Genomic DNA, 23,618 nt, shown 5'->3' on the forward strand with positions numbered 1-23,618 from the left:
TGGATTCGAACCACCGACCTTTCCGTCAGTAAGTTCAACAGCTCAGCGGTTTAACCCGCTGTGCCACGGGGGGCTCAATTAATAATATATATATTCTGTATATTACATTGTGTGTATATTGTATATGCATATAATATTGATATAATATTGATAATAATATAATGTCATACATTAGGATTCTAATACTACACTATAATAATATATAACAACGTAATCTATTGTATATCGTGCCCCTGGTGGTGCAGCGGATTAAACCACTAAGCTGCTGAACTTGCTTACCGAAAGGTCGCCGGATCGAATCCAGGGAGTGGGGTGAGTTCCTGCTGTTAGCCCCAGCTTCTGCCAACCTAGCAATTCGAAAACATGCAAACGTGAGTAGATCAATAGGTACTGCTCAGGCGGGAAGGTAAGAGCGCTCCATGCAGTCATGCCAGTGGCCACATGACCTTGTATATACATATAACATTGATAATACTATTATAATGTCATACAATTACCTAAGAATAATACAATTTACTAATATGTAATAATAATATTGTAATATAGTAATACTAATATATTAACTATGATTACTCCCGATCATATATAACAATATATCATGATATACTATACTGTTTTATGATTGTATCTCTGAATATTTGAAGTTATGGAGCCTCCGGTGGCTCAGTGTGTTAAAGCGCTGAGCTGCTGAACTTGCAGACCGAAAGGTCACAGGTTCAAATCCGGGGAGCGGAGTGAGCGCCCGCTGTTAGCTCCAGCTTCTGCCTACCTAGCAGTTCGAAAATATGCCAATGTGAGTAGATCAATAGGTACCGCTCCGGCGGGAAGGAAGGCGCTCCATGCAGTCATGCCAGCCACATGAGCTTGGAGGTGTCTATGGACAACGCCGGCTCTTTGGCTTAGAAATGGAGATGAGCACCAACCCCCAGAGTCAGACATGACTGGACTTAACATCAGAGGAAACCTTTACTTTTTAATATAGTAATACTAATATATTAACTATGATTACTCCTGATCATATATAACAATATATCATAATATACTATACTGTTTTATGATTGTATCTTTGTATATTTGAAGTTGTAATGGTTTTGAATGTGACAAATCGTAGAGAAACAGCGGGATATACAAGAAATAAATAAATACAGTAGAGTCTCACTTATCCAACGTAAATGGGCCGGCAGAACATTGGATAAGCGAATATGTTGGATAATAAGGAGAGATTAAGGAAAAGCCTATTAAACATCAAATTAAGTTATGATTTTACAAATTAAGCACCAAAACATCATGTTATACAACAAATTTGACAGAAAAAGTAGTTCAGTACGCAGTAATGCTATGTGTATTTACGAATTGAGCACCAAAATATCACAATATATTGAAAACATTGACTACAAAAATGCGTTGGATAATCCAGAATGTTGGATAAGCGAGACTGTACTGTAAATAAATTATAAGGCCCATCTCTTCAGAAGCACTGAGGATTTCTCCTCTGCCTTCCCAGATATAATCCCAATGGTTCCCGAAGCCATGTTCCACTCTTTCTTTTCGCTTTGGGCCCTGTTTTCCCCAACTTTCGGCCCTCCAGCTGTTTCGGACTTCATTTCCCAGAATCCCTTCTCATTGGCTCCAACAGCCGAGGCTTCTGGGAGTGGAAGTCCCAAACACTGGAGGGAGCCGAAGTTTGGGACCCTCCGAGCGGAGAGGCCTGGTCTCGTCTTCGGAGCCTGAGCTAGAGTTGGGGGAAGGGCCTGAAGGGACTTGGCGGGCTTTTTCGCCTCCGCGGTCCCTCCTTTCTGGCCTCTTTCTCCGCCTCCTTCAGTCGCTGGAGCCAGAGCGAGTGGGACGCCGGCTGAGAGGGAGGAGGCAGCGGCTTCCTCCATGAGGGCCCGGCGGGACTGCCAAGGGCTTCCTCAGCATGGCGGCCAGCCCCGAAGACGACGACGTGCCCCTCATTCTGACCCTGGAAGAGAGCAGGAGCCCCGCGGCCCTCCGTGAAAGTAAGCCCGGCCTCAGCCTCCCACCTCCCCATCTCTCCTCCTCTCCCCTCCCCGACGGCCATTGGAGCATCCTCTCCAGGAATTCCCCAGCTTCCAGGGATTTGGGGGACTCCAACTCCCAGAAGCCTCAGCTGCTGTGGCCAATCAGCAGGCATTCTGGGAGATGGAGTCCAAAACTCCAGTTGGGGGGATTCCACCAAAGGTGTCCAAATTGCCCCTTCTGGGAGGCTGAGAGAGTGGCCCATGAACTTCCATGTTTCATCTTTGGTGTGAATATTAACATGCCATTTTAGTTTGACGTTGGGCTGGATTTTTAATTTTTGGTTCAATTTCCATATTTAATTTTATTTTGACATTGGGCTGGAGCTTTAATTTTCATTTCAATACAGTAGAGTCTCACTTATCCAACATAAACGGGCCGGCAGAACCTTGGATAAGTGAATATCTTGGATAATAAGGAGGGATTAAGGAAAAGCCTATTAAACATCCAATTAGGTTATGATTTTACAAATTAAGCGCCAAAACATCATGTTAGACAACAAATTTGACAGAAAAAGTAGTTCAATACGCAGTAATGCTATGTAGTAATTACTGTATTGACAAATTTAGCACCAAAATATCACGATTTATTGAAAACATTGACTACAAAATTGCATTGGATAATCCAGAACGTTGGATAAGCAAATGTTGGATAAGTGAGACTCTACTGTATTTCATTTTAATTTGACCTTCAGGCTCTAACATGTGACTGGATGCATCGACGTTGTGGAATGGATGCTGTTTGACACCGCTTGTGCTGCCCTGGCTTAGTGCAATTGGATCCTGGGAGTTATAACTTGGATCATCAAGACCTTGTCAAACTACAACTCCCATGATCCCATAGCATTGAGCCTGGACAGCTCAAGTGGTGCTAAACTGCATTCATTCAACTGTAGTTACAAAAACTTTGTTTCGGGACCCAAAGTATTAAAACATGGCCTTTAAAATGACTTTCAAGCTATTTATGTATTTATTTGCTACATTAATATCCCGCTCTTCTCACCCCGGAGGGGACTCAGAGCGGCTTACAAATAAAATGTACATACAATATATTATTAGCATAGCACAATATAAGCATTAAATTACTATATTGTACTATATCATTATATGGTAATATTATTAGTAATATTATATTTAATATACAATTAATATTATATTATATTATTGTTAGTATAATATTGTATTACATTATAATATCATTACAATATATATTTATAAATTATTGTATATTATATGTGTGTGTGTATGTATGTAAAATTATGCTTAAGATGTCTATGAAACATCAATGTGTTTTGTGTTTAGACTTGGGTCCACTTCTAAGAGATCTCATTACGCATATGCAAATATGCATTACGTAATATGCAAATATCGAAACAAAATGCTGACCAGGAGTCCCCACAAAAGTGCTATCGGCAGTCATTTTGGTGTCACCTGTACAGCCCACACCCTCCACTGGAGACCTATGGAATGAATAGAATTTGAGTCTGTTTTGTTTTGTCTTGGCATTGTTTTGTCTGTTGAAAAGCCAAATTCTTTCATACAGGAGTGGAAAGCATCCTTTGTTGATGACACATCCTCAAGGGTTAGTCTCTTGCAGAAAAAATGTTCACCTGGAGTCCTGTGTCCCCTTGAAACCACTGGGTTCCAGCCAACCAGCCAGCAGCCTCTGTTTTACTAAACTTGCTGCAACATCTTAGTTGTTTTCCTCCACCGCTTCATGCTGCTTGGGGGAGTTTTACACCTTTCTGTGTCTCCTGGGAGTACCTTTTCCTGCTTTATTGACATCAGGAGGGCAAAACCCAGGCAAATCAAAGAGACTCTTCAGGGTAGCAGTCAGTGCCTTGGCCAGCTGGCTAAAACTTAGCAGTGTCTTTCCCTGTTTGCCATCTGCCTCACCTCCGATAGTGTTGAAACTCAGGGCAGGGCCTCTAATGATCTTATTTTTATGGTGGCTATAGCAAATCCCAACTATTGCATGAGTCAAAATGAGAATGGAGTTTGTAGTGTGTGTTTACTATCTAGTTAAAGGAAACAAACAAAAGAGTTTGCAAGGTACTGAAATGTGTGAATGATTCATTGATGTCCTTGCTGACAACATTTAGGAGACAAGCCTTGTCCGTCTCATACTCCACTAACTTTGGGGGAAAATATCAAGGCAACAGTGATCCAGAACTCTCGCCTGCTTTCCCACAGCACACAGGATCCCTGTTATGAGATGCAACTAACAAGAAGACACGCACTAAAGAGGAACAGGTTATGGTTTCTTTATTACACATTGGCCTAAATTCTGTTTTTAGTCCTAACCCGTGGAGTAGATCCATTCCATCTATGGGATTTGACTCACTAGTCAAGAATTGATTGAATAGGACTACTCTTGTGGGGATTAACCACGGGATGCCCACTTCTGTGTATTAATTGGCTTACCCAGCGCCAGGCTATTTGTGTTACCAGCAACAGTTTGAGAAAGAACCAGTATTAACTGTGCAATTGTCAATATTTTCTATGTTCAGCATCCCTATGAACTCTCTGTGTTTGTGTTGATATACATATTACAGAAATCTAGATGTCAGTTCATACAACTGGGGGAAAAGTTGGGCTGTGATGAATTTTGGAGCCTTTCAGGTGCTACAGGTTGTTTGTTTTCAGCATTTTTGTAGTACTGCAAGGTCTACTGGAAGAGAGGAAACTGGGTGATCTTGAGCAGGTTATTTTCTCTCGGCTTCAGAGGAAGATCATGGCACACCACACACTGTAAAGTGATTGTGTAATGCAGCGTTGATTGAAAATAGTGCTTGTATGCTTTTAGTTCTATGGGTCTGTTGCCCCATGTGCTCTGCTGCATGATGGGCCTGCCGTGTGGGTGGTCTTCTCTGGTGCATGGGTTGTGCAAAGAGCCAAGACTCCTCTAGACCTCATGTTTCAGTTACAGATGGGCAGAATGCCATACGACTTCCAGTGTAATGAGCTGCTTTCCGCTGATGAAGTCACAGCGAGAATAAATTGGAGTGCTTTGGCTGAGTTGGGCTGTCTGTTATGCCTAAGATTGTCAATTTATTCTAGTTAATTAGAATCGGAGGTTACCTGCAAATCTTCCCCAGCCATGGATGGCATGCTTGGCATAAATTTGACCAGATAATGGGATTGTCGGTAGCATATGCTTTGGCTGGTTTCCTGGAGACTTTTGCTTCTTTGCATTGGTCTTTCGGTCTCCCTGGCCAAAGGCACTTGAGTTCCCACAAGGAAACATGTAACCCTCAGGATGATGTTAGCTTTCAGTTCCTGTTGTCCTTTCTTCACCATTGGGCATTCTGATGGGAATTGTAGTCTAACAGCCTTTGAAGGACCTCCGTAACCCCTGAATCAGGGGAACCAGCTCTAGAGAGTTCTTCTGCCAACTCTGTAAACATAAAATAAACTCTTGTGCGTTGCTCTAAAGTTTTGGCACTGAGTGGGTGGGTGGGGGGAGCATCTGTAATTATTAATGTTGCTTAAGTGTGGAATAAGGCTTTGGTAATAAGGAAATCCTTTTTAGTTACACAAAATGTAAAATAATCCAGTTTGCTTCAGATACACCAGGCCCTTACAGCTCTTGGTCAGGGTATTGATGCTGCTATCAGTGTTCACCATCACTTATCAAGGGTATGATTGATGTGGGGCCAGGCAGTGTTCTCTGTCTTTTTTTTCTAGGTCGGACAACCTGCAGAATATTTTAAAGAGCACAGGCCTCTTTTGTGCAAGTTTTCATTCCAGTGCGGAGTAATACAGAGTAAAGTAAGAGAGTTTTGTTGTAGTTCTCAGCTGTGCTGGCATGTTAAAGTTTTGTCTAGTGCTGCCAGAAGCTCTTAGTGGCTTGAGATCCTTTGCAAGCTACTCAGACTTTTAAACAAGATCGCTTTGAGAGCCTTGTTTGCTAGTATTGGAAAGGAAAATGAGCCTGAGAAAGGCAGAGATGAAAGTCTGTGCTGGGAAAAAAAACTTTAAAACTGTAACAAGTTTAACAGGGCATTTCCATTTCCATATGAAAGAGTGGAGATTCAGAGCTGCAGAAGAGTGGTGACAGAGTTATAGGAGTAGCAGAGAGAAATGATTTGAATAGGAACATGGTAAACTGTATTCAGAAAAGTTGCTAGCAGGAGAGAAAAGGCCAGCAAAAAGTTTGTGTGTGAAGGAATGTCTTTAGCACTAAGTGCGCTCATTGCACCTTCCTCTTGGTTAGTTTGGAAAAGATACACTGCACTTTTGCATGCATTTAGAGGCTCAGCTTGTTTTGGAAGCATCCCTGGCTGTTTCTGATGCCACAGCTTCTGAAACAAATCCTGTGCCCCCCTCCTCCCCTTCTGAAGCACTGAAATGGAATGTTCTGGCTCATAAGCACAACGGAGAGGGAATCTGAGCCTGGAACCCCTCGGGCACTGAAAGAGGGAGAAAAGGCAATCAGTCCCAGCTCTAACCACTGCACAGATGTTTATGTGTAGTTTATACAGTGTGGCTTATGGAACTGGGAGAAATAAAATGAGATTTCTGAGCAGGGGGCTTGGCAGCAGGAGGAGGACGCCTTCCCCGATGCTACCTAGGGCAAAGGAGTTTCCTGCAAGCATCGGACTGGCAACGATGACTGAACTCAGCAGGCCCACCTTTTGTTTTCATCTGGGACTCAAAAACACTTGGCCACAGCCAACATATTTTATCGGAAAGCCACAAGAAGCAGAAAAGATAATAATAAAAACATGCCAAGCGGATGTATTCCCTGGGAGGCGATGAAAATCTAATCGTTCTTTGTTTCTCCAAGTGGTTCCGCTCTGTGCGTCAAATGTTCCAAGTCAGCTACGGCAAGCGGAAAGCGACCAGACGCTGTCAAAAACTTTGTCATTTCGGAACTGCAGTTTCAACGTCTCCTAGTGCTTTAGAAATCGTTTATAGCCTCATAACCACCTGTTCCCTTAACAGAATGGCTTAATGGTGCCGTACATGTAAACACTGCTACCATCCCTCAATGCAAACCAGCAAAGGGAAAAGGCATTATCTTGGGCTTAGGGCAAAGGAAGATATTGAAAGTTGGCACCTGGAAAGTCATGCTCTTTCTTTCATCCAAGCAGCCTCCAGTCGTTCAAGTGTGCTGGAGAAAGTGCAAAGAAAATCGAGTATTATGTTTTACGTGAAGACACTCAAATAACCTAAGTCATTTGGAATGTATTGACTGTGGTTACCACTATCCCCATAAAAACTATACACTGAAGTTCACAATGAAACTTCCTAGCATCACAGTGATTGGATTGATGTTACTGATGTTGCTGGTCATCGACTGTAATAAATAAATTTGAATTTGATGTTCATATCATTACCTTCTCCTTCAATGTTTGGAAGGCTTCTTTTTGGAATGGTCAAGCAAAGCTTCAATGGAGGTACTTCCAAGTGACCGCCCTTATCTATCATATGAGAAAATTCATTTATACCGTATATACAAGATGTTATCCAGTGAACTTGTTTCTTTATGCTCAATGGTGAGATGTAAGTTTGTCACTGAGTCAAAATTAGTAGTTCAAATTTGGTATGTAACATCTATAAAGCAATGGTATATAGTGCCGACGTGTTACGATGTGTTTGTCCATAGTGGTGCTTTGCAGCATGTGTTACTTTTGTGCTGTGCAGAGTCTTTATAAATCTATAAAACTGCACTGAATCAGTGGGGAGCGCCTTTTCAAAGATGAGGGTGTAGAAGGCTGTGTGCTGTTGCGCTAGAATTTAAAGTAGGCTGCCCATAAATAATGGAAATCTAAACTGGGAGAGAATAAAATGGTTTGTTTGTAACCATGCCGAAGGAAGCAGATGCTTTGGGCATTTTTAGTAGCATCTGGGATAGTAAAGTAAATTCTTCAAAGTTGCAGTCGATGCGTTACGGAGATGGTGAAAATTTAGAACAGAACAAAAGCATTGTACTTTTGGATAATGTCTCAAGAAGATGCAAACTGTGGAATGTAAATGGATAAATAGTACAATGAGGACAAACATGAGTTGAGAGAATGAGAGATGGTGATCAATGAGTTTTTAAAATGCAAATTTCACTGAATACAGGGAAGATGGGGAAAGAATTTGTTGCTGCTCCTGCTGCTTCTGTTATTTGCTGCCCTTTTTTTAGCCTGGGACTCACGGAGGCCTACGAAAGTTAAAATAGATAGAGCTGGAAAAAGTACATCATTCAAAAGTTTAAAATATAATTAAAATGAAAACAGTGCAGTCACTCACAAAGTTGTGTAATGACAGGTTGCTGGTCCCCAACCTGTAGGCAGCCTATGTCTTAGATGGCAATCTAAGTATTGTGGTGTGCAGTTAAAGTGGCATTAAAATGCTGTCATTGCACAGTGTAGTCCACATTAAGTTATGTTTGGCCCTTCGAGTTACATCTCCATCTTGCTTTAAAGGCACAGGTTCTTTACTTTCTTGAGAGGAAAAATGTGGTATTGGTGTTTAGACTGAAGAAAGGAATAAATGTGTTATTTTTGTGTCATGATCCTGCCAACTTCGAAACAGCTTTCAGATATTGTGCTCTTCTGTCATTTTATCTTTGGGTTCTGCAGAATCCTTTCTCTCCTGGGGAAAGGGGAAGCGTCAGCAGGACCCGAGCATGCTTTCACTGGCGGTAGTTGGACGGGAAGGATTGTGTGCCCCACCCACCCCCTGGCAATCCTGTCTGCTTGGTTTGGAAGAACTGGTTTATTTTGGCTGACCTATGCTGGCAGCTAACTCCTCTCAGTAATTTCTTTGCCATTCATATTCCTCCTTCTCCTTGAGTTTGTTTTAGAATGATCCGTTATAAGCTCTAGCTAGATTGGGGAAGCTTGAGTCTTAAGGTAACCAACTTCCCAGGGTTGTTTTGGGGATGTAAATGGAAAGAAGGCCTGTGTGCTTTGTCTTGAACTTCTTGCAGTCGATGTAACATTTTCAGATGTTCAGCGAGGCTTGGCCTTTCTAGTGGTTTTGTGTTCCATTTTTAGTGGAGTGGCTCTGATCTATTAATAAAAGGCAAAAGGACAATGGAGTGTGACATGGTGGCTGGAAGAACAAATGCTTCATTGGAAGCCTCTGCGCTGGGGTTCTTCTTGAAATAATCCTTGCTGACATGATCATTTGCTTGTGTCCTCCACTGGCTTTGCTTGTCTTTGAACCTGTCTCAAGTCCTGGCTTTATAATCACACCCCTGGCAGTCTAAATTGAGAGTGCTAGCGTTTCTTTGCCAGGGCTTTATTCGGCCTGTTAGCCAGCTGAATATTACGAGTTAGTAAACATTTGCATTCCTGTTCCCCCCACCCCACATACACACTTTCGCCGTTATATGACGGCATCTGGAAGCCGTTTCTATTTCGAGGCCTGCCAGAGCCCCCTCCAATGAATGGAAATGCCTGCCTCCCTGAACCGTCATTCCAGAGGCCTTCTGTAAGCGGGACAGCTGGCTCCGATGGAACTCCGGGGAGAAGTCACGCGGGCGCAAAGACAGCTTTACCATCTGTGCAGATCTGCCTGCTTGCAGTCCCTCCCTGTGTCCTCAAGGTTTTTGCAAGCACACTCCTGGAAGCTTTGGCTCTCCTTTGCTCAGCTCTTTGCAGTTTAAATATCTCGGCAACAGAAAGGTTTTATGAAAGGGACTGTCAAGATGTTGGGGCTCAGTGGAATGCACTCAGAGGGTGAGGTTCTTTAGGAGTCACTGTATGTAGGGATGAAGGCTTCAGGTGCTCTGTCTCTGCTCTGTAAAGGTCCAGGACAATCTGAGTTACATTCACTACTCCACCCACTAAAATTACACTGACTGAACCACTTTGGTAGATCACAGGGTTATGGCAGAAGGAATTGTTGTCAAAAATCACCTGCTGTACTTGCAGTGGAGGCTGAACTTGAACAGGGAACCCTGGCTCTTCATTAACAGAGTGCATGTTGCCTGGTGGTTGGGAGGGACATTGGTGTGTCTAGTATGAGAGATCAGTGGCTGCTGCCAATATTTGTGAGAATTAAAGGTGGGGGGTTGTGAGTCGTGCATGTCTATTGAAGGAAAGGAAGAATGTAAATGTCAGAAATGAATACAAATGCACAGGAAACCATTAGAGGGAGAGGGGGCATGATTGCGTTCATTTTGGCTTTTGTCAAGTTGAGCAACTGCTTTTGACATTGGCACAAATCAAAGCTTGCTGCCTGAAGGCCCTTTTCTTCCACTGGAAGTGTGCTGGTGAGGCGCAGGTGGGAAATTTGGTGACAGCTTGTATGACATATGTGGCGTATATGCTGGGTTGCTCAATGTGAATTATATTTGTTTATGTATTTGCTATTTATAGACTATTGCGTATTAGACATTTTCTGGGGGCTTGCAAGAAACAACAAGAACCAATTTTTTAAAATCACAGTTACAGTAAAAATGCAATAAAAGAAAACTATAGAATTTTTTAAAAAAACTGGTGAAAACAAATATGACTGACTTGGGCTTTTCTACCTAATTGATGTGCCTTGGATTGATAGGCAAGTAGTATAAACTCTTAGTGGGGTTGTTTGGGTTCTTGAGATTGCAACAAGCTGTGTTGGAAACTTTCATCATCATCAAAACCTATTATTTATTCCCGGGAGGCCAGCTTTTGTGTTAGATATTCTCTGTTTTGAGAGCAGGCTTTGAATACAACATGCAGCTGTTACAATAAGCTGAATGTCATTGCTTTGAAAATAAAACCTGGTTCTCAATGTGAAGTCTTGGTTTTAATGTTGAAGGAGTGGTTGCGTTTGTCTGCATTTCAGCAAATCAGTTCCTTCAAGAAGAAAGCATATTATTTAATTTTAGAGTTATAGAGTTGGAAGGGACCTCAAGAGCCATCTAGTCTAGTCCCCTCCCAATGCAGGAATCTATTGCTAAAGCAGCCCTGACAGATGTCCATCTAACGTCTATTTAGAGACTTCCAAAGAGAGCCTACCACCTTCTAAGGTACAACTCTTACCATTGGGAAGTTCTTCTCCATGTTTAATTGGAATTCTGTTAGAAAGGATGTGTGTGCATTTGATTTACCTACATATAGTTAGGCTTCCTTTCTGTAGGAGAGTCTTCCCTAACCTAGCACCCACCAGATGTTTGAAATGCAGCTCCCATCTCCACCTTGTTTGCCCCAAGACTAGGGTCATAGATGAGAACAAATACATCATTTCGCCCTTTCCCTTCAACACAGATGGAGGCAACTATGACTTGGTCAACGACACGCACAGCCCGGCTGCTGGGGACTGCTATCCTCAACCAACCTGTGGAAGACACAACTGGGAAATGAATTACCAAGAGTCGGCAATCTACCTCCAGGTAGACTGTGTTGGGTAAACCTATTTGTTGGCATTACAGAAGCTCACCGGGAGACAAAAGTGTAACAGTCAGCTGGTTGGAAAATATTTTTACATTATGCTATGTACCTGTAGTATACCTACATAGGAGGTCTTATGTTGTTGTTGTTTGAAAACCTTACACTAGGAAGGAGCGAACAATGACAAGTTTCTCACGCACCCCAAGGATGCCAAAGCGCTGGCTGCCTACCTCTTTGTACACAACCATCTCTTCTACCTAATGGAACTGAGCACGGCCCTGCTGCTCCTGCTGCTGTCCCTTTGTGAGGCCCCTGCCGTCCCCATGCTCCGCCTCGGCATCTACGTACGTACCTTGAGGATAGGATGGAGGAGGGTCTGAATGGCCAGGAGTAGAAGCTACTTGTGTTTTAAAATGCCTTAAGCTTTTGCACATAGATTAGCTCTAAAGTTGGAAAGGATGGCTCAGTTTGCTGCTACTGTTGGACAGGGAATAGGGAACAGGACTCGGCCATCCTCTATGTAGCTCTTTAAACTTCCTATTGTAGCAAACGGAATTGCAGGTGTTAAAATCATCTCTTTTTTTGGCTGTTTGATCCCAGATCCATGCAACCCTGGAGCTGCTTGCCCTCACGGTTGTAGTGTTTGAGCTCTCGATGAAAATGCGGTGGCTGGGCTTCCACACTTACATCCGGCACAAAAGGACCATGGTCAAGGTGAAGCTCTGGAACCTTCGTGATTCCAGTAGTGCAATCCTAAATGTTTTTTACTTAGAAACAAATGCCACTGACTGTACTGAACCCTGTCTGTTGTACCTGAAGGTTGTAACTCCTTGTTTGCCTTTTTAATATCGTCTAGAGTTGACTGGATACTCCAGTATAAAAATATTTGGGTTTCGAACATTGTATCCCACACCACTTCCTGCTTTGGTGACAACAGTTGCAATACATGTTGCATTGTTGCATGTATTTATATCATGACTAGTTTGTGGGGTTACTTTTTTCACAGAATCTCAAATGTAATCCTGTTTGTTTTTGCTTGCCTTGATGCAGAAGCAAAAACACTGTGCAAGTTGATACTTTGTGCTTCTGGTCTCACAAAGCTGGATTTTGCTTGCAATGGCTGCTGCCTTCACTGCCTCCTTCCTTTGCAGACCAGCGTCTTGCTGCTGCAGTTTGTGGAGGCGATTGTAGTGTTGGTGCGCCAGACGTCCCATGTTCGCATCACGAGGGCCCTGCGGTGCATCTTCCTGGTCGACTGCCGCTACTGTGGTGCTGTCCGAAGGTGATGGGGCTAGGATTTTCTGGGCTTTGCCTAACACTTCTGATGTTTCTCTTCCATGCAAAATGCTACTAAACGTTTTTTCCCCCCCGCTTTCTGTCGTAGGCCTAATGCATGTTGAGTGTATAAGATAGACATCCTCAAACTGTGGCCCTTCATCTGTTTGGGCCTCCAACTCCCAGAATTCCTGACCATTAAACAAACTGGCTAGGGCTTCTGAGAGTTGGAAGGCCAAACAGCTGGAAAGTTGCAGGTTGAGAATGCCTGGTCTAAGATAATATGGTAAGCAAGGTTAGCCAGTGGTGAGGAATGCTGGGAGTTGAACTCCAACAACATTTGAAGGACCACAAGATTCCCACACAAGCAAAACCACTGTCACACTTTGAGCTGTTGTATCCAAGTGAATTATGGTTGCCTTAGACAGACATTTTTCTTGGTGGCAGGCTGATCTTGAATCCGGCCACAACAAAGCTTTTCTATCTCGATGCAGGCTGGCCCCAAGGTAGAGAGATGAATGCCTTGCCATAGTACTCAGGGGCCTCTTCAAATTCCAACTATTGTGAAAGATTGGGAGCGGAGATGTCTCAAGGCTAGAGAGTCTATTTTGAGAAAAGCTGTGTAAGATAAACAGTTGGGGAGCTCTAGTTTGACATGAAGAGAATGATCCTCCCAAAGGAAACAAAAAGCAGAAAGCGGCCTTCCACGTTGGTAGTCTGGGCATATGCGCATGAGGGTCTACTAATTCCAATTTTGATCATTTTGATAGAGGTGTGTTTGAAATTGGGTGCCTTCCTTCTGCCTTCTAATACTCTGCTGTCACTATATTGTCACTATATAGATAATTTCAAATGGACTTTGAATAGAGGTTCTGCCGCATTTAGGGTAAGAGTGGCAATCTTTACTCCCCCCCCCCCCCCATAACAGTAGGAAGTGACACAACTTCTTGGATAGCAAGTGAATCCAGCATTTAGTCAGGCCAAGCAGTTGTTTATGGGAAGAACAGTTACAGCGATGGCTACTAATCCATTCTTCCTTTCAGGAACCTGCGGCAGATCTTTCAGTCCCTTCCTCCATTCATCGACATTCTCCTTCTCCTGCTTTTCTTCATGGTCATCTTTGCTATCCTTGGTATGTACCTGGAGTATTTCCTCCCCATGGACTTTGGGATAAGGGAAGGGTTGTGTGATAGCCACATAATTCATGCAGTAGTTGCAGGAAGAGCTGCTTCACATGTGTACTGATTTTTCTTTAAATTTATGTTGCTATCACCCATGTTAACTGATACATGCCAAAGGGACTGCAGCCAAAGCGAGGCCCGTTGGAAAACAAGAAGGGAGCATTGACACACTCAGAGACACTCCCAAGGTTTGCTGTAGTGCAAAACAACTTTGAGGCGGGAACGGGACTTAAAGGAACAATAGCAAAGTCACACTCCAATCCCCTCTGAATCAATCATGCTGAGGAAAAAATTCCCTCTATAGTCACCATAGGTCAGAAATTACTCAAAGGGACACAATATCAACAGCATTGTTGCGACTTAGTTCCCAACTGCTTGAATGTATTCTTCCCTTACCATTCCATTGCTTAATTTCCCCCTTTCTTCTTCCCTCACCATTTTTCTAGGCTTTTATTTGTTCTCTCCCAACAAATCGGATCCTGTAAGTAAAAGCCTTGCTTTGTGGATACTTGAGTGCTCGCTCTGTGGGAATGGCAGTGAGCAAATCAGTAATATAAGCCCTTTAAATCAGAAATAGGAGCTCTTTAAAATGAGCCCTGTCTGCATTTTTTGGCTGGAGAACATGGGTGGGGATCCTTCTTCTGCCTGTGGTTGCATTACGGCTTTTGTTGCTGGAGAGTGTTGTGTTTGGGGAAGGCTTTGGCTGCTGAGTCTGCATTTCTCAAAGGGGTTCCCTTGTGACTTCTCTCGGTCAAACCTAAATTGCTGAGCTTAAAGGCAGCCTGCTTTCGGCATCTGCAAGACCGAGAAGAAAGTTGCTTAAAACAATGGGGCGCTTATGAACGGAGTCTGGGGCCAATGGCGTAGTGATAAACATTGAAGGGAAGGCACCTATTGGGATTTCTGTCCCCTGTCACCACCTTAAGACGACGTTCCTTTAGCTTAACAGGTTTTAAGAGTTCATTCCAGACCAAACTGATCCTAAATGGTTTGAATTTTGACTCAAAATGCTATGCTATTGTAATAAAAATCTGCCCCTTCCTTCTCTGGCTTCTGCTGTGAGGCTTAAAGGGAAACCTGAGGGCCATGGCATGCAATGTCCTTGTCCTTGCAGGGAGGAAGTCCAGCCTTTCATGACCTTGTTTTACTACACTATGTACTGATACAGTTTTGAGAGTTGTATCTTTGAGGGTAGGCAACTGTGCTATTTTCTGACAGTTGTTTCTCTCCTGCAGTATTTCAACACCTTAGAGAACAGCTTGGTGAATCTCTTTGTTCTTCTGACCACTGCAAAGTAAGTAAGTTCATGCGTGTGAACTTTTCAGCCAGTGGTTCCCCACATCTTTGCTTAGAAGGAACTTCTTTTCAGCTCAGTTGGGAACTTGCTTCCTAGCTGACAGGATTGTGTTTTTTTTAAGAAATATTTTGCGTGATAAGAAAGCCCCACCAATGGTAACGCAAATAAATGAAACTGGCTTAAGTTTTCTGCCGTAGTGGTATACGACGAAACCAGAGGATGGAAATGACTCCCATTCTAGAGCATGTCCTCCCACAATCCAGGTCCTAGGGAAGGTTTAAAATTATGGCTTGATTTGACATAACATGGACATGGAACTATAAAATCTGCCTTGTTTGAAGCTAACAGTGTGGTTTCTCTCTTTTGGGGGCTTCAGTTTCCCAGATGTCATGATGCCCTCTTATGCCCGAAGCCCCTGGTCCTGTGTCTTTTTTATCGTGTACCTTTCCATCGAGCTCTACTTCATCATGAATTTGGTAAGTCCCTTGGCTGTATCCTCAAGCCTCTTGTTTCAGTGCTTCACTGCCCATTGCTTTGGATGGACAGACGGGTAACTTTATCAACCCGGAGCAGCAACAAGGGCAGAAAGTCTTGTGGCGCCTGAAACGCAAGCATTTCTTGCTGCATTGCAATCCACATCTCAGTGTTTCATGGGAGTGAAGGCTGCCACTGGAAGATGGGGAGACTGGCTCATCTCCTTCTCCTCTTCCTTTAGTTACTTGCTGTTGTGTTTGATACTTTCAATGACATTGAAAAGAGGAAGTTCAGATCCCTGCTGCTTCACAAGCGGACAGCCATCCAACATGCCTACCGCCTGCTTGTCAGCAAACAGGTATGTGACCCTGCGTGTGGATAGACATGTGCCAAAAAATGGAGGCATTTCACATCCCTCGGAGTAGGTTATTAACACTTTCTTTAAGCACAACTCTTATGGGCTGGAATTAGAGCTTGGAGGAATTCTTTTTTGGTCTAGAACTCCTAGAATTCCCAGCTAACATGGAGAATCCTTCAGACACAAGGTCTTCAGATTAGCTGACATCTGATCCTGAACACAGATGATTTGGCAATTGCTAAAAGTTAAAAAAAAGTTTAACTTTTAAAAGTTTTTTTTAACCTTTTAAAAATTAAACCACTACTTTCTTTCCAGAATTTTAAAAATGAGGTATGATGATAACTGTACATTTTCCTGATGCAACCCATGTGTGGAAATCTTTCCCTTGCTTCTAGAGACCCGCTGGAATCCCCTTCAAGCAGTTTGATGGGCTGATGCGCTTTTATAAACCTCGGATGAGCGCTCGGGATCGGTATCTTACTTTCAAAGCTCTGAATCAAAGCAATACTCATTTACTCAGGTCAGGGCGCCATTCTTTCTTTCTTTGAACTGGAAAAGTTAGCAAAATATCCAAAATGTGTTTCCATGTGCGCCTTGTAACATCCAGTTCTTTATTGAGGACATTTTCTCTTTCAGTCTGAAGGACATGTACAGTTTCTATGAAGTTGTCGGCTTAAAGTGGAAGGTAAGGCCTTTATGGGGTGCTTGTTTGGTTGGTTTTTTTGGGGCTCCATGTTTGAAGAGGGTTTGTGGTAGCGGAGAAGGATGCGGAAGGAAGATGGAAGCAGAGAGAAAGGAGAGTAAGGGGAGGTAGGAGACCTCCAAGAAGAGGAGGCATCTTGCAAAAAATTATTTTTGCTTTTTCTTTGGCACAATTTAAAAAATACAACTCACTGGAGATGGGCGTCTTTATTGAGTGACGCTTTGCGGCGGCTTTCCCTTCCAGGCAAAAAGGAACCGGGAGCATTGGTTTGATGACCTTCCACGGACTGCGTTCCTTATTTTTAAAGGTAATGCCCTCCAATTGGAGAGGCCTTCCTTGAACTACCAGTGACTTCTCTCCTATATGAAAGATTGTTTGATTCCTTACAGGAAGGGTCTTAAATTAAGATTTGAACTCATTAACACTGTTTTTCTTGTATGTTCCTCCTACCAAACAGGCATTAACATACTGGTGAATTCCCGAGCCTTCCAGTACACTATGTGTAAGTCTTGCAGGCCATTCTTTGGTCCATTTGCTGTCCATAGAGCGGCTTTCCCTTAAGGCAAATGGAAAGATCGGGACCTTTTAGTAGCATGAGGAATGGAGTCCTTGGGAATGCATTGGCAGAAAGGTGGGATAAAAGCCCAACAGGTCGATAAATTGAGGACTTTTACCTTTGGATCCTATTTGGTTCTGATTAATATATCACATATATATCATATATACCTATCCCTGGGGAGGTAGGGTGGGATACAAATAAAGTATTACAGTAGAGTCTCACTTATCCAAGCTAAACGGGCCGGCAGAAGCTTGGATAAGCGAATATCTTGGATAATAAGGAGGGATTAAGGAAAAGCCTATCAAACATCAAATTAGGTTATGATTTTACAAATTAAGCACCAAAACAATGTTTTACAACAAATTTGACAGAAAAAGTAGTTCAATACACAGTAATGTTATGTTGTAATTTCTGTATTTATGAATTTAGCATCAAAATATCACGATATATTGAAAACATTGACTACAAAAATGCATTGGATAATCCAGAGGCTTGGATAAGCGAGGCTTGGATTAGTGAGACTGTACTGTATTATTATTATTATTATTATTATTTTAAAAAAACATAAATAAATGGCATCCCAAGGTCAGTGTTTTTACACATCTGGACTATCCTAGACTCTGCTGGAAAGCCATAAAACCCTGATCCTTGGTTGTGTTTTCTAGATACTCTGGTGGCAGTGAATGGCCTCTGGATCTTAGTGGAAACCTTTATGCTCCGAGGTACATAATCCTGCCTCCTTTTGGGTCTTGCTCCCTCTTCTCCATTGGGATGTGGTTTTAAGGCCCCTCTGAGATGTGCACGCTTCGTTTTTCTTCTTCTCTAGATGGAATCTTTTCCCGGGACGTCCCTTGGAGTTACATTGTTTTCCTTACAAGTAAGTCTCAGTGCTCACTGTGAGGCCCAAGATGGCTCACAGTGTGGCTTTAAAAAACAGATAGTGCTAACAACCGCGCAAACTTCATTTTTAGACATTTTTCCTTCTTGTGCCAACAGTCTATGGGGTCGAGGTGTTACTGAAGATCACCGGATTGGGGCCTGTGGAGTATCTCTCTTCGGGCTGGAATCTGTAAGTGTGTTGTCGCACCTTTTTCTGGTTCGGTCTCACAAACTCCCCATTGAAGGACCCTTCCCCTTTTTCTCTTCCAGCTTTGATTTTTCGGTCACCTTGTTTGCTTTCTTGGGTCTCTTGGCGCTGGCGTTTGACATGGAGCCATTCTACTTCATCGTCGTTCTGCGGCCTCTGCAGTTACTCAGGTAAGTCGATGATCAAAGGCCTTCAAAGCAAGTTGGAAGTGAAGCTGGGAACGTTCATTTATACAGCGGTCTAGTGGAGAACTTGGTTTGCAAATGGTCTCCTTTGGTGAGGCCACATTAGGGTCCAAAGCAAATGGAGAACAGCCAGGAATCGATATCTGGGTTTCTGGGAGATCAAGATACGGAGCAAATGTACATTTCTCTCTCTTGTCACAGGCTCTTTAAACTGAAGAAACGTTACCGGAATGTCTTGGATACGATGTTTGAGCTGCTTCCCAGAATGGCCAGGTATAATCCTGAGCTGGATTCCTTTTCTCTTTGGAATGGAGTGAGAAGAGAGGCTGGGCATAGTTCAGCCCTTTTTTACTTACACTCAGGCATTCCTATTATTATTTACTCATCCAATGAGTTAATTAGATTTGCATCCTTTCTTTTGCCTGGTACGGAGTCTAACGTCGCTTGCAATGTAGAGGAAAACAAAATGCCTATAAAACCCAATCATGGTATTAAATACCACTTTACGTACTATTAAATCAACTATCCAACTGAAAACAGCATTAATTTAAACACTGTAGAAGCCTTCAGAAGGCCACAATGACTCTCCATTTTGTGTCTCCAGCCTAGGCTTAACCTTGCTCATCTTCTATTACTGCTTTGCCATCATCGGCATGGAGTTCTTCTCAGGAAAAGTCTTCCCAAACTGTTGCAAGTGAGTATATCCGCTTTCCCTTCCTTCCCTTTGGAAAAGCAGGTGTAGGGCAAGCATCTGAAACAATGAGCCGGGGAGGAGTTTGACTTTCATGGCCATTGTTGGTCATTTTGTCCCTGGTTTCCTCTTCAGCGCCAGCACAGTGGCGGATGCCTACCGCTGGGTGAACCACACCATTGGGAACAAGACCGTGATGGAGGAGGGCTACTACTATCTCAACAACTTTGACAACGTTTTGAACAGCTTTGGTAAGGGCCGAAACGCTGCTCCTTTAACAAGTGTATATGAGCATATGTGAGAAATTCCTGTTGAGTGTGAGGTACAGTGTGTGAGGCCTCATGATGATGATGATGATGATGATGATGATGATGATGATGATGATGATAGTGAGTTAAAGAAGAGAACAAATCTAAAATGCTTCCAATTTCTCCGGTGTAAAAAATTAGAGTAATAAAATGGTGTTGGACATCTCAACAGAGGGAACAGCACAATCCAGGTGTCTCAATTTTTACTGTCTTTGTATCATAGAGATATTTTTTTCTCTTCCTCCTCCTTCCTCCTCTGCCCACCCCCAATTTCCTCCACACAGTTACCCTGTTTGAACTGACAGTTGTCAATGACTGGTATATCATCATGGTAAGTAGTTCACCAACATTGCATCAGGGTGGCAAGGCCTGAAGGGATCCCCAACAACCCCCCAAACCATGTCCATTGCCTTTCCAGGAAGGGGTGACGTCCGAGACTTCGCATTGGAGCCGCCTCTACTTCATGATTTTTTACATCGTGACCATGGTGAGCTCAGTTTGCAACTGTGACATTTTGTAAATTGACGTTGCTGTACGCGGATAGGCTTCTGGAAGGCACATATGCACACAGTGTCCCCATCTTCCAAACCTTGGGTGGACAGCAATATACAAATCCCTACATTTTCAAATAACAGTGGTTGAAAACTCCTTATAACCAAGTCCCTGAGCCCTGAAAATCAGTTCAAAAGACATCAATAAAACACCAGATGCTGATGAGCTACCTTTTCCCCATTCTCTTCCCGTTCTTAGGTTGTGATGACCATCATTGTCGCCTTTATACTGGAGGCGTTTGTGTTCCGCATGAACTACACCCGGAAGAATCACGATTCCGAAGGTCTGAGGGGCATATATAGGTCTTGCACGTATTCCCACTCTGTGGTTCTCCCAGAATAACTTTGGGATGCAACATTTTGGCCATTATCGTTTTCTTTTGTGGGTTTAGGACAAGATTTGAGGGACGGTGGTTAGGAGCAGCAAAGGGCCTGCTTCTGTTGCCTCCTCACCCCTCCCTGCCCTATGTCTTTCTCCTCTGCAGAAGACAGTGGCATTGTATTAGAGAGGGAAGTCTCCAAGGAAGAAGTCACCGCCGTAGCAGAGATGTATGGAAGATTCAGCAGTGCTTCGGCTGCCGGCCAGCTGCTCAGGATCGTCTCCCAGATGGACCGGCACCAGGTGAGTCTCCTGTCCTGGGTCAGTGACCATCCAAGTCTTTTTCTTCCCCTTAAAGGGGGAAGCTTTGGTCCTTGGTCCTTTGTTTTAAACCATTGTATGCTTGTTTTATATCTGTAAGCCGTCCCGAGCCCCTCTGAGGAGATGGTAGTGGGGTATAAAAATAAAATTCTTCTTCTTCTTCTTCTTCTTCTTCTTCTTATTATTATTATTATTATTATTATTATTATTATTATTATTATTTATTTGTTTGTTTGTTTGTTTCTTATCCCTGGGGACAGTCTGGGGTTGCATTGTCCCGTTCTCTGACTAGTCTGCCTCCTTTTCCTTTAGCAAACATCTATGCTTTTCTTGGGTCGGCGCTCGAGGACCAAGAGTGATTTAAGTATGAAGATGTATGAGGAAGAGATACAGGTAATAATAATAATAATAATAATTTTTATGTTTTGCCCGCCTCTCCTTTTGGCTCGAGAAGGGGCACGACACAGTCAAAGACATTTGTAAAAGCACCGATTCAAACACACATATTAAAATACATGACACAAAAGTTGAAACACAATACAAATAGGTGATGTGAAACTAAACACACCCAGATTGGCATGATGTGTGTTGGCTGTTCTAACCGTGTTCCCAGGCACCCCCCATCCCTTTACCATTGTTCAGCGAGAATCTCCTTGATTGTTCAAGAATCCAAACTCCAGCTTTCTGCCCTCAGCTGTCACTATATGTATGGCCTTTGGGGCCATCTTTAGCCCAAGGGGAGCCTTTCTCAAACAGGAAATCCCTTCCAAGCTCCTCCCTGATGGAAAAAAATGTCTAAAGTGGTGAAGGGAAGTATACTTTGGGGGGCATTTTGGGGCAAAACACAATTGTCATTATTTATAGCCTGGTACTTTTTATGCTTCAATGGCCCTGGTGACGTTTTGGAGGTTCATGAACACACAGTTGTTGCTCTGAGAACCAGTTTGTTGCCGGAAGTGCAATGACTCCTGTTCTTCCTCCTCCTCTCTCTGCTCAGGAATGGTATGAAGAGCACGCTCGGAAAGAAGAGCGACACTTTCCTTGGCAAGGGGATGGCGAGATGCTTAGCCCCCCGCTGACAGCCCCAGGCCTGCGCCAGCGCTCTCAAACCATCATTTAGGCCCAGCTGACTCGGCGATACTTCTCCTCTTCTGCAACAACCACTTCTTTCTTCACTTGGCCATCTAGTGTAGCCTGGCAGAAGAACTCCTCCTGGGACTCTTTGGGAGAAGAGATGTCTAGTTCTGCTTCTGCCAAATCCTGCTGCTGTCCTGATTCCTGCCAGGGACATTGGGGTGGAGGACATTGAAGGCATGGCTTGGGGAGGGTAGCAAGCCGGATGGAGTTCTGGCTTCAGACTGATGGGAGATGAAGTTTAACCACAGCTTGAGGGCCATCACATTGCCCTCAAATGCCTCCATCCAGTACCTAAACCCAACTAGAGTTAACCCACTAAAGTAGTTGGCAAATGGTAAGTGAACTTTTAAAATCCATTCCTTCCATGGGTCGACTCTGGTTGATTCTGGATCTAGACCGGGAGAGAGAATCTAACATTCTGACTCCCCTCTGCAAAAAGACTTGTATTCCATTAGGTATAAATGTAACTTCCTGAAACCGTTAAAACTTGGGGATCTTCTTCACTGCACTCCAGCTGGGAAAGGGAGATATTTCACAGCAATAATTCTTTTTGACAAAGCGATGTTCTGTCAGAGAGGATGCCCTTGTTTGGCCTCCTCCCTGATTCCTGGGCTCTCTCCCGACAACTCTTTGTGCAGAGATAGAAAGCAATAAAACGAAGAGGGGGGTGACCGAGTGCCATCGTTCCTTGGTTGGAAACGTGCGCATGGGGGGAGCTGGAGCTCTTTACCTCAAGCCTTTCTCTCCTCAGTTCAATCTGAGCCACCAAAGAAGGCCACACTTCTCTGCCACGGCTCCCACTTAATTTCCCTTGCTATCCCCAAGCAGAAAAGACTGCTGCAAGGTAACCAGAGAGGTGGGAACAAACCTAAAACTTGCCCAGTTAACATTGGCTCAAAATAAATCTAGTCATTTCCAGGTGGGCAAAGTGTAAAGCTCCATCAGCCTGTGTATTCTGGAGGCCAAGGGCTGCTCCTTTTCCTTCAACCATACTCTAATCCCTGGCTTTCTGGGTCCGAAGGAATTGGTGCCCAGGTACCATGCAGATGCCAAGCGGAAAGCATTGTGTAAGGAGACACCAGATACCTCCTTGCGTAACATCCAAGCAAATATAACCCTGGTTAAGAGGTGCTCGGCCAGTTCAAGTCCCCAAGAACATTGCCCCTGGTTATTTTTGATGAGAAATTAATCTTGGTTTCCCTTTTGGTGAAAGGGAAACTCGAGTCTCTCCATTTGCCAGATCACTAACTAGTAGAAGCAAATCTCTGTGTAGCTTTTTGGGGCCGGTTCATGAGAGATCCAACTTAGGCGAGCTAGTCTTACCATTCCTTTACTCTCACTGCGATCTTAAACTTTGTTACTCCGCGTAGGTAAGGATGTGACATAGAGGAGCGCCAAGCCAAGATCGCTTCTGGGAACAAAGATCCACATCATAGGAAATCTCTGTAAGGTCTGAAGTCAAGGATTCTTTGGCCACGTTGCTAACTAATCCAGCTGTCCCTCGATTTGCACTGTATCTTTTTGTGTTTTGTAAAGAATAAGCTAATCCTTAATTCCCGAAGCGACTTCCTTCCACTGTCTTGGAGGCCGGAAGGAAAAGCAAGCTCAGTATGGGGCATCCCCTTCTAACCCTTCTCTCCCTTGGACAAACCTTTAACTCCAAAGACAATCATGGGTCAGGATGAAACCCTGGGTGGGTTTCGTATGTTGGCTGTTGTAATAATGATGTCTGAAACAGTATTATATAGGTGTTTCCAGGCACGATTCAATAAACCTTTGTAAGCATTCCCAAGGCCTGCTGGACTTTGTTTTGGGG

General features: G+C 43.5%; 1 protein-coding gene across 2 annotated transcripts; it reads left to right on the plus strand.

Annotated features, from left to right (window-relative positions):
* Nucleotides 1-1,672: 1,672 nt before the first annotated feature.
* tpcn1 (two pore segment channel 1) lies at nt 1,673-23,589 on the plus strand. 2 transcript variants are annotated; one of them, XM_003226025.4, is made up of 27 exons: nt 1,673-2,000; nt 11,234-11,358; nt 11,524-11,700; nt 11,957-12,070; nt 12,508-12,638; nt 13,675-13,763; nt 14,259-14,293; nt 15,048-15,106; nt 15,486-15,585; nt 15,825-15,941; nt 16,337-16,461; nt 16,578-16,626; nt 16,888-16,951; nt 17,102-17,146; nt 17,869-17,925; nt 18,030-18,080; nt 18,200-18,272; nt 18,353-18,460; nt 18,677-18,748; nt 19,080-19,169; nt 19,302-19,417; nt 19,759-19,805; nt 19,893-19,961; nt 20,225-20,309; nt 20,511-20,647; nt 20,978-21,058; nt 21,663-23,589. In XM_003226025.4, the coding sequence occupies exons 1-27, from the start codon at nt 1,919-1,921 to the stop codon at nt 21,783-21,785; spliced, it is 2,421 nt and encodes an 806-aa protein (XP_003226073.1). In that variant the 5' UTR covers nt 1,673-1,918; the 3' UTR covers nt 21,786-23,589. The 2 variants fall into 2 exon arrangements, with proteins under 2 accessions (XP_003226073.1, XP_016852092.1); XM_016996603.2 differs by lacking the exon at nt 1,673-2,000 and adding an exon at nt 4,142-4,292.
* The last annotated feature ends 29 nt before the right edge of the window (nt 23,590-23,618 follow it).

This window comes from Anolis carolinensis, chromosome X (assembly GCF_035594765.1).
Source record: "Anolis carolinensis isolate JA03-04 chromosome X, rAnoCar3.1.pri, whole genome shotgun sequence".
Classification (NCBI taxonomy): Eukaryota; Metazoa; Chordata; class Lepidosauria; order Squamata; family Dactyloidae; genus Anolis; species Anolis carolinensis.